This window comes from Lithobates pipiens, unplaced genomic scaffold (assembly GCF_037356315.1).
Source record: "Lithobates pipiens isolate NorthernLeopardFrog02 unplaced genomic scaffold, aLitPip1_a1.2 Scaffold_10, whole genome shotgun sequence".
In the NCBI taxonomy this organism is placed as follows: domain Eukaryota; kingdom Metazoa; phylum Chordata; class Amphibia; order Anura; family Ranidae; genus Lithobates; species Lithobates pipiens.
In genome coordinates this window covers 63,987,638-63,998,307 of record NW_027507686.1, presented here as the reverse complement: position 1 = coordinate 63,998,307, position 10,670 = coordinate 63,987,638, and the positions used below count along the sequence as shown (strand labels likewise).

Below are 10,670 nucleotides of genomic sequence, written 5' to 3'. Positions count from 1 at the left end.
GACAGGTACTCAGATGGGCTGACAGGTACTCGGGTACTCAGATGGGCTGTGATGGTTGATGACAGGTACTTTGATGGGTGATGACAGGTCCTCTTTATTGGGGGGGGGGTAATCAGTGTGATTGGTGTGTATACTGGGCAGTAACGAGATGTTACCGCAATCTCCTCCGCACACGCGATCAGTGTGTGAGGAGGAGAACCCGGTAACATCTCGTTATCGCGGTTTGTTTACATTCTGTGACTGGCTGTGATTGGACACAGCCGGTCACGTGGTAAAGAGCCAATTTCATTGGCTCTTTACTGTGATCGGGGTTGGGCTGTGTCAGGGTGACAAGCCGCATCCCCGATCGGCGCTCTGCACGCTCCCTAGGCGCGTGCACGAGCACTGTGACTGTACAGTACATGTGACCGGCTGTGATTGGACACAGCCGGTCACATGTATCGGGGGGTGGATGGGGAGGAGAATCCCACAGATCGGGGATGGGCTGTGTCCGAGGGACACGCCCCATCCACGATCGCCGCGCTGCGGGCCCCCGGGGGCCCGCAGGAGCTGCGAAATACAGAGGCCATCATATGACGTCCACCCAGGATGGGAGATCCCATCTGTGGACATCATAGGACTATGGCCGGGTTTTGAAGTGGTTAAGCAATTAAGGGGACCCCCACACGTTTTTTTTTTTTTTTACATTTTGGTTTGGGGTTCCCCTGTGGGGAAATCCCTATGCCGGTTTTATCAATGGACTTTTATATGTATTACGGACTGACAATTCATTGTAGCCGCGAGTAGTTTTAAATTACTTTTTTTCCTTTAGAAATGTAATTTTGCTGTCAGACTATTCTAAACACGGGAAATATGCGCCTCTTTACAGGCATACTATAGACACCCCCAGGTACGAAATTTAAAGGAATATTACACTTTTATTGTTTCACTTTAAGCATTATTAAAATCACTGCTCCCGAAAAAAATGCAGTTTTTAAAACTTTTTTTTTGCATTGATACATTTCCCCTGGGGCAGGACCCAGGTCCCCAAACATTTTTTATGACAATACCATGCATATAAGCCTTTAAAATTAGGACTTTTGATTATTCATGTTCGTGTCCCATGGATTTTAACGGTGTTCGCATGTTTTTTTGCCTGTTCGCATGTTCTGGCGCGAACCAAACGGGGGTTGTTCGACTCATCCCTAGTGCTGAGAGGAGTTAGAACAGAAACTACTGGCACAGGCACCATGGGATAAACAGTCCTTTTGTGCGCTTATTTATTTGAAAGGGTGCACTTAAGGTGATTGTAAAGGTTCGTTTTTTTTTTTGTTTTGGTTTTTTAAATAACAAACATGTTATACTTACCTCCTCTGTGCAAAGGTTTTGCACAGAGCAGCCCCAATCTTCCTCTTCTGGGGTCCCCCGGCGGCGCTCCATTGACACAGCCAGCAGGATTCGGCCCCGCCCCCGGCTCCCGTGTCACTGGATTTGATTGACAGCAGCGGGAGCCAATGGCTCCTGCTGCTATTAATCTATCCAATGAGGACCCGAGACACTAGCTAGAGCTGCTAAGCTCATTCTCTTTGCTAGAAAGATCAAGTTCAGGTAAGTAAAAGGGAGGCTTTGGGGGGCAGCTGCACCACAGAAGGTTTTTCACCTTAATGCATAGAATACATTAAGGTATAAAACCTTGAGACTTTACAATCCCTTTAAAGCAGAGTTCCAGCCATTTTTCCCCTAAAAAAAACCCTTGCGATGATCGCAGCTTATAGAATACATTCTGGCTTATGTATTAAATGTAGGCTTTTTTGTTATATTGTTAAGCAATGTACTCACTGTCACCTCTGTAGCAAGTGCGCTCCCATCTTCAGTGTGGACATCTGAAGCACGCCCGTAGCTCCTTCCGGGTTATGATGCACCTCCTGACCTCGCGCATGCGCAGTGCGTGCAAATACCACAATGTTAGAAGCGGAGGCTGCCCATTGACTCCTGGGATTGATGACACTTATATCCCAGGAGCCAACAGGCAGTTCGATATGACGTGCCTCACTGCAGCGATGTACAGTGGAAGTGGACATGTTTATTGGGGAAAAAAAGGAAATGTGCTTTAAAAAAAACAAAAAAACAACAACATTCTGAACATTACTGGCACTGTGATCAGCAACGTGGGGGCTGAACTTCAAAAATTGTGTGGAACTCTGCTTTAAGTCATTCACAGCATATATTTCCGTTCTCTAAGTGAACTGTACAACTTACTATATCTACTCAGCTTTCATTTTACCGTGCACATCACAAGCCACACTCCCTAAATGATTTAGCCAATATTTTTCAAAATATATTGCTAAATATTAATAAGATCTAAAGTTAATTGTACCAAGGTTGTATGGTCAGATTGTAAGGCCGCGTACACACGCGCGGACTGTTCGCCCAACCTTGTCCGCTGAACAGTGTTTGGGCGGACAGTCCGCTCGTGTGTGGGGCTTCAGCGGACAGTTTCAGCGGACAGTTGGACGAACAAGGTCTTACGGAAATTCCGAAAAACTGTCCGCTGAAACAAGGTTTCAGCGGACTGTTCGCTCGTGTGTAGGCTTGTTCGGCCAACTAAGTCTCGCGCATGCTCAGAAAGGATTTCCACGTCGGAAGGTTGCATTGCAATGTATAGGACGTCGTATTTTTCGTCCCGTCGTACGTGCCGTTCACGTCATCGCGCACGGTTTCAGCAAACTGTTCGTCCGTCGTGTGTGGCCATGTCCGTCCATGCTAAGTTTGAGCGGACTGTTTGCCGAAACTGTTGGACGGACAAAGTTGGGCGAACAGTCCGCGCGTGTGTACGCGGCCTAAGGTGTATGGTGACCTTAAAGAGGAAGTAAACCCTGATGAGTTTACTTCCTCTTTCATTCCCTGCAAAGGTAAAGCATAATGGGCTACTATGCATCGCGATGTCACCGCTGTCCCCTTTAGTCTGGCGCATCCATCTTCTCGGTGGGTCTCGCTGCTCCGCCGCTGTCATTCGGCACTGCGCATGCGCACGAGAGCCACCACGCGCGGCATATTCGCCGTTGACGGTGCCGCGCTCAGTGCGCCTGCGCGCCGCTGTGGTGCCTGTGTTTCGGCAAATACAGTGGTGTGAAAAAGTGTTTGCCCCCTTCCTCATTTCCTGTTCCTTTGCATGTTTGTCACACTTAAGTGTTTCGGAGCATCAAACCAATTTAAACAATAGTCAAGGACAACACAAGTAAACACAAAATGCAATTTGTAAATGAAGGTGTTTATTATTAAAGGTGAAAAAAAATCCAAACCATCATGGCCCTGTGTGAAAAAGTGATTGCCCCCTAAACCTAATAACTGGTTGGGCCACCCTTAGCAGCAACAACTGTAACCAAGCGTTTGCGATTACGTGCAATGAGGCTTTTACAGCGTCCTGGAGGAATTTTGGCCCACTCATCTTTGCAGAATTGTCCTAATTCAGTTACATTAGAGGGTTTTCGAGCATGAACGGCCTTTTTAAGGTCATACCACAACATCTTAATAGGATTCAGGTCAGGACTTTGGCTAGGCCACTCCAAAGTCTTCATTTTGTTTTTCTTCAGCCATTCGGTGGTGGACTTGCTGGTGTGTTTAGGATCATTGTCCTGCTGCAGAACCCAAGTTCGTTTCAGCTTGAGTACACGAACAGATGGTCGGACATTCTCGTTCAGGATCTCTTGGTAGACAGCAGAATTCATAGTTCCTTTTATCATGGCAAGTCTTCCAGGTCCTGAAGCAGCAAAACAGCCCCAGACCATCACACTACCACCACCATATTTTACTGTTGGTATAATGTTCTTTTTATGAAATGCAGTGTTCCTTCTACGCCAGATATACTTGGACACACACCTTCCAAAGAGTTCCACTTTTGTCTCATCGGTCCACAGAATGTTGTCCCAAAAGTCTTGGGGATCATCAAGATGTGTTGTGGAGAAATTGAGACGAGCTTTGATGTTCTTTTTGCTCAGCAGTGGTTTTCTCCTTGGAACTCTGCCATGCAGGCCATTTTTGCCCAGTCTTTTCCTGATGGTGGAGGCATGAACGCTGACCTTAACTGAGGCAAGTGAGGCCTGCAGTTCCTTGGACGTTGTTGTGGGGTCTTTTGTGACCTCTTGGATGAGTCGTCGCTGCGCTCTTGGGGTAATTTGGGGCGGCCGGCCACTCCTGGGAAGGTTCACCACTGTTCCATGTCTTCGCCATTTGTGGATAATGGCTCTCACTGTGGTTCGCTGGATTCCCAAAGCTTTGGAAATGGCTTTATAACCCTTTCCAGACTGATAGATCTCAATTACTTTCTTTCTCAATTGTTCCTGAATTTCTTTGGGTCTCGGCATGATGTGTAGCTTTTAAGGATCTTCTGGTGGACCTTACTGTGTCAAGCAGCTCCTATTTAAGTGATGCCTTGATTGTGAACACGTGTGGCAATAATCAGGCCTGGGTGTGGCTAGAGAAATTTAACTCAGGTGTGGACAACCACAGTTATAGTATGTTTTAACAAGGGGGGCAATCACTTTTTCACACAGGGCCATGATGGTTTGGATTTTTTTTCACCTTTAATAATAAACACCTTCATTTACAAATTGCATTTTGTGTTTACTTGTGTTGTCCTTGACTATTGTTTAAATTGGTTTGATGTTCCGAAACACTTAAGTGTGACAAACATGCAAAGGAACAGGAAATGAGGAAGGGGGCAAACACTTTTTCACACCACTGTATCTCCTAAACCGTGTAGGTTTAGGAGATATTTCTTGGACCTACAGGTAAGCCTTAATCTAGGCTTACCTGTAGGTCAAAGTGTGTTGTAAGGGTTTACAACCACTTCAAATCTAAGCTTGATTGAACTAAACTTTTTTTGAGTACAGCAAAGTTTTAGTATTTTCTGTAGAGCTTTAGCAATTCAAAGTATATGTGAACCCGCACCTTAGAAAACAACCCGTTGAGATTACAATAGAAATAAAAGGTAAAACATTTGTGTATACATATAAAAAAACAACATTATAATTCAATTTTTCCCTTCTTTATAAGTGATCACATTTCCTCTGTTCTCAACTGCATAAGGAGCTCAGAGAGCTGAGGGAGGAGAAACATCAGGACACTGGTCTTCACAATGAATGGCTGTGCAAGGGAGGGGCACAAGTCTGATCATTGGAGGTGAGCAGAGATAGAAAACTGACCATGCGTTGCTCTCATGCCTTTTAATAGGAAAGCAGAGGTACTGGCACGAACACAGGGGAAGCAATACAAAGAAAGCAGGATACATTTTCATACAAGTACATGGTACAGCAAGCATATATAAGGAATATAAATTGTTGGTGAAACATATTCTTTTATTAATGATTTCACTTGTCCTTTAAGCACAGCATGACTAATATTGTTTTGCAGACGCTCATTGTTGCCTGGTTATAGAGAGACTTCTGGGAATTTGGGCTCATTCACACTGCTCTGGTTTAGCATGCAGGCAGCTGTTCGTTTTCAGGTGCAGTGAGCCACAGTAAGGAGGCAGTGTGCGGCACAATTTAGCACATCACACTGTTTTTGCTTTTTTTCTTCTTTTTTTTTTATACTTTATTTGAAGTGAAAAAAGTGACACCTCATTCATGTCTCCGCGGTCTGTGTGGTGACATGCACTTCCTTCCAGTGCACTGTTGTAAAGTGCTACATGTCTGCATTTTACAGCAGCTCACTGCGCTGCATCTCCAGGCTGTGTTGCCGTGCGAATGGGGCACAAGGAAAATAATTGTTTTTATGTGGCCTAGCAGTGACTGGTATGGATCTAGTGCGGACAAACACCAGTCACCACAATATGTGTGAATGAGCCCTTAAGGTTCCTGGGTTTCTCACTGCTTCTGACGATTACTTCTCCTGATTATTGTAAAGAATGCAATAATTGCAGCAAGGATACCTGTACCTCCAGCTGCATACTTCTTTGCGTTATCCACCTGTAAGAACAGCAACATAAAGGCTTTGTAAATCCTCTATATGATTACAGAAGGATCTACAGTATGTCTTATTGTGATTCTATAAAAACATAAAAGCCCAACTCCAGACATTTTTGTTGTTTTGGATTAAACGGGACTATTCTTATAACTATAAAGAGAAACAGGCAGCACTCCAAAAGTAGTAGATCTCAAAATGTTAATGAGATCTTAGTAACAAAACATAACTCATGCAGAAAAAAAAAGAGAACATGCGCAGTTTTGACTGCATAAACTATGTTTTGCTACGAAGTAGAAATTTTGAGATCATCTACTTTTGGAGTACTAATTGTTTTTGTTTGTATTTTCACATGGTGTCTCTGTTGGCATTGTACCCCTTATTCGGTGTGATGAAGATGTGGGCAGGATTTTTTGGCAGGTTTTTATTGCTATATGTGACCCCATAAGGGGGATATTCCCTCACTTCCTGTTCTTTCTGGCACCCATTACCTGGATAGGAAGTAAGGGGAAATATCCAGAATGATGACACAAGTTATCAAAACGTTACAGAGGTTCTAAACCATTCTCACCCTGTTAAAACTTTGTTTTAATTGTGGTCAGTGTACTCAGTGGGAACATTTTCCCCTCCCGTCTTTCTTACTGACACCCATCAAATAGAAAGAAGTGATGAGAATATGTCACAGACATCAATAACAATTTGACAAAGGCTCTCCACTGTATCCAAAACTAAAAGCCTAAGGCTGGGTTCACACTTGAGATGTGACATCATGTGAGGTCAGGGGGGGTGGGTCATCCATTTACATCATCGGGTGGCCCGCCCTTGCCTATATAACAGCTGCCAAAGGTAAAAGTCAGCAGGACGCCTCCCAATTGAGGCAGAGTTTTTACGTTTTTTTGTGGGGACCGTTTAAGTGGGCTTCCAGATTCCGATACGCCCCCTGCTCGCAGACCCCCACAACCACCAGGCAAGGGCTGTGGGGATGAGGCCCTTGTCCCCATCAACATGGGGACAAGGTGCTTTGGGGGGACCCCAAAGCACCCTCCCCATGTTAAGGGCATGTGGCCTGGTATGGTTCAGGAGGAGGGAGCACTCTCTCGCCCCCCTCTTTTCCTGCGGCCTGCCAGGTTGCATGCTCAAATAAGGGTCTGGTATGGATTTTAGGGGGGACCAAAATGGCATTTTTTTACATTTTGGTGTGGGGTTTCCCTCAAAATCCATACCAGACCTGAAGGGCATGGTATTGACTGGGGGGGGGACACACGGCATTTTTTTTCTCAATGATTTCTTTTTATATTCCTGGGATCCGGCAATACATTACAGCCACAAGCAATTTTAGATTACATTTTTTTCCGTTAGAAATTTCATTTTGCTGCGATACTGTTATAAACATGGGAAAGATGCGCTACTTTACAGGCAGACTAAGGGGACCCCCTGGCACAATATTTAACGGAATATTTCATTTTTATTGTTTCACTTTAAGCATTATTAAAATCAATGCTCCTAAAAAAAAGTCTGTTTTAAAAACTTTTTTTGCATTGATACATGTCCCCTGGGGCAGTACCCGAGTCCCCATACACTTTTTATGGCAATAACTTCCATATTAGCCTTTAAAATGAACACTTTTGATTTTTCATGTTCGTGTCCCTTAGACTTTAACGGTGTTCACATGTTCGCACACATTTTTTGTCTATTCGCATGTCCTGGTGCGAACCAAACCCGGGGGGTGTTCGACTCATCCCTACTGATGATGAGAAAATGTATTTAGCAGTTTATATTTACTAAAATAATTGCATTTCCATGTTCTGTGTACTGTGGGAGACCAGATATAGTGAATGCAGGGTCTTGGGGTTTAGTAACACTTTAAGCTTTGTTAATCAGAATAATATTACCTTTGCTGCAAGAGATCACTAAATAACTAACTTGGGGTTAATTCACAAAGCTTTCCCACATGCAATAAGGGTTTTAGGTTACTCATTTACATTAATTATCACATACAGTAAAGTAAGTCCAATTCGCAAAAATAAGAAATGTGCCAGTAAATACCACATAAAAGGCTCTTGAGTCCAATTCACAAATGTACCAGAGCATTAAAAAGCATGCGATCATTACCACCAGGGTTTAGCTGGCGGTATTTGTCAAAAAACAGCAGGGGGGGGGGGCCGGGGGACCCCCCTGGCTGTTTCTTGATAAATAGCTGGTTGCTAAGGAGAGGGTCAGGAAGCCGGCCTCCACGTTCTTAACAATTGATGACTCATCAGCTGTCAGTGCTCAAAAAAAGCCAGCTAATAAAAAATAACGGCGTGGGGTCCCGCTCCAGTCCATACCAGGCCCTTTGTGTCCCCACTCCACACCAAAATGTAAAAAAAATGGCGCTCCTCCAAAATACATACCAGACCCTTATCCGAGCATGCAGCCCAGCAGGTCAGGAAAGGAGGGGACCAGCAAGCACCCCTCCTGAACCATATTAGACCACATGCCCTCAACATGGGGGGTGGGTGCTTTGGGGCAGGGGGTCTCTGCCCCCACCCCAAAGCACCTTTCCCCATGCTGATGGGGACAAGGGCCTCTTCCCAATAACCCTGGGCTGAAGCCCCCTTTAACAAAGGGACCCTCAGATCCCAGGCCCCCCATGTGAATGAGTATGGGGTACATCGTACCCAGGCATGTACTGGCCATCGGGACTACCGGGAGTTTCCCGGTGGGCCGATGGCTCAGTGGGCCAGTTTCAGAGACAGGGGAGGAGAGAGAGATACACAGCCCCAAATGTAGCATTAAAACAACTTTTATTCCACTTAAAGAATGTTACTGACAAAGTTAGTAGGGTGAAAGGCATTGAGACACTGTGCAAGAGTCCAGGTTTGTCATTCGATCTAAATTAGGAGCCGCCACCTGGAATCGATCGGGCCAATAGATAGAGCATCGGTGTGTACTACTACTTCCTGGTGGTGGAGGAATGATGGCCTGAAGGATGCATCGCCGCACACATCTTGCATAATTTACGGCTAATGACATCACGTCCGCCCCATCATGCGTTCCACCGCTACCAGGAAGTAGTAGTACACACCAATGCTCTGCATCTACTGACCCGATCGGTTCCCGGTGATGGCTCCTCATTCAGATCGATTACAAGCCTGGACTCTTGCACAGTGTCTCAATGCCTTTCACCCTACTAACTGTGTCAGTAACGACGTTCTTTAAGTGGAATACAAGTTGCTTTAATACTACATTTGGCGCTGTGTATCTCTCTCTCCTCCCCTGTCACGTTGTGTTTTGGGGGGGGTACAGAGCTGGGTTGGAGGTACACACCAAGTCCTGTAGTAGCACTGCATTTGGTGACAAGTGACATGACAGTGACAGGCGACAGGGCAATTGACATGCGGCATCTGGTTGCAGGCGATGGTGGCAAGTGACATGCGTCACCTGGTGGCAGGCAACGTGGCAAGTGACATACAGCATCTGGTGGCAGGCAACGTGGCAAGTGACAAGCTGCCTCTGCTGACAAGTGACATGGCAAGTGACGTTCTGCATCTGGTGGCAGGCTATGTGGCAAGTGACATGCGGCATCTGGTGGCAGGCGATGTGACAAGTGACATGCAGCATCTGGTGGCAGGCGATGTGACAAGTGATGTGGCAGGTGACACACTCAGAGCTCCCACTGATTCTGCATTATGGTGAGTTGAACTATTTCATGTTATATTACAATGTAATAATAGAAATAATGCGCTTCAATCATCCTGACACCGTATCAACCATGATGCCATAATGATTGAAGTGCCAACACCAGGTGTTTGGAGTAAAGTGGGCCGATCTGGATGAAGTTCAGGGCCAAATTTTTGTCCCAGTCCAGCCCTGATCCTACCCATTAACCAAAAGTGTAGTGTAACAAAACACAAGAAATGGTTTTTGACATGTCCTTTATTAAAAATTGTGGAAAAGAGAAGCGAATGGCAAGTATAGCGCTTTGTTGTGTGCCACATCCAAATTTCACAATGGAATTTCCTTTATTAAAAATTGTCTTCTTCCTCTGGTGTTTCTTCTCCCTCCCATGGTTTCTTCTTCCTCCACTGTCTTCTCACTCTGGTGTTTCTTCTCCTTCTTCTCTCTCCGGTGATGTCTTCTTTGTCCTTCATTGCCACTGTCTTCTTCCATCCAATGACGTCACCCAGAAACCCCTGCCCTTGTGACATCACCGGAAGGCCATGCCCCATGGCTATTTAAGCAGAAAGTGTCAGACAGTGGGAGCCAACAGTGGAGGCAGTCAGCATCGGAAGAAGGACGTTTAGCAGGCAGCGGTGGTGGACGAAGAAGACATCATCAGAGAGGGAGGATGGAGAAGAAACTACCGGAAGAAGAAGACAGGGGAGGAAGAAGAAACCACCAGAGGCAGAAGAAACACCGGAGGAAGAAGACACGATTTTTAATAAAGGACTTGTCAAAAACCGTCTCTTGTGTTCTGTTACACTACACTTTTTTTTGGTTAATGGAAAGAGGCCCTTGTCCATCAACATGGGGACAAGGTGCTTTGGGGTGGGGGGGCATAAAGCCCCCCCTGCCCCAAAGCACCCACTCCCCCATGTTGAGGACATGTGGTCTGGTATGGTTTTCCTGATAAGGGTCTGGTATGAATTTTAGGGGGGGTCCATGCCGTTTCTTTTCATTTTGATGTGGGGTCCCCCTTAAAATCCATACCAGACCCAAAGGGCCTGGTATGGACTGGGAGGGGG

General features: G+C 45.6%; 1 protein-coding gene across 1 annotated transcript in view; it reads right to left on the bottom strand.

Annotated features, from left to right (window-relative positions):
• Window positions 1-5,189: 5,189 nt before the first annotated feature.
• LOC143931511 (phospholipase A and acyltransferase 2-like) overlaps window positions 5,190-10,670 on the bottom strand; it is a 106,383-nt gene continuing 100,902 nt past the window's right edge. Inside the window, exon 5 of the mRNA XM_077455761.1 lies at window positions 5,190-5,948. Coding sequence (XP_077311887.1) covers window positions 5,847-5,948 — 102 coding nt within the window. The 3' untranslated portion in view covers window positions 5,190-5,846. The remainder of the gene's footprint in view (window positions 5,949-10,670) is intronic.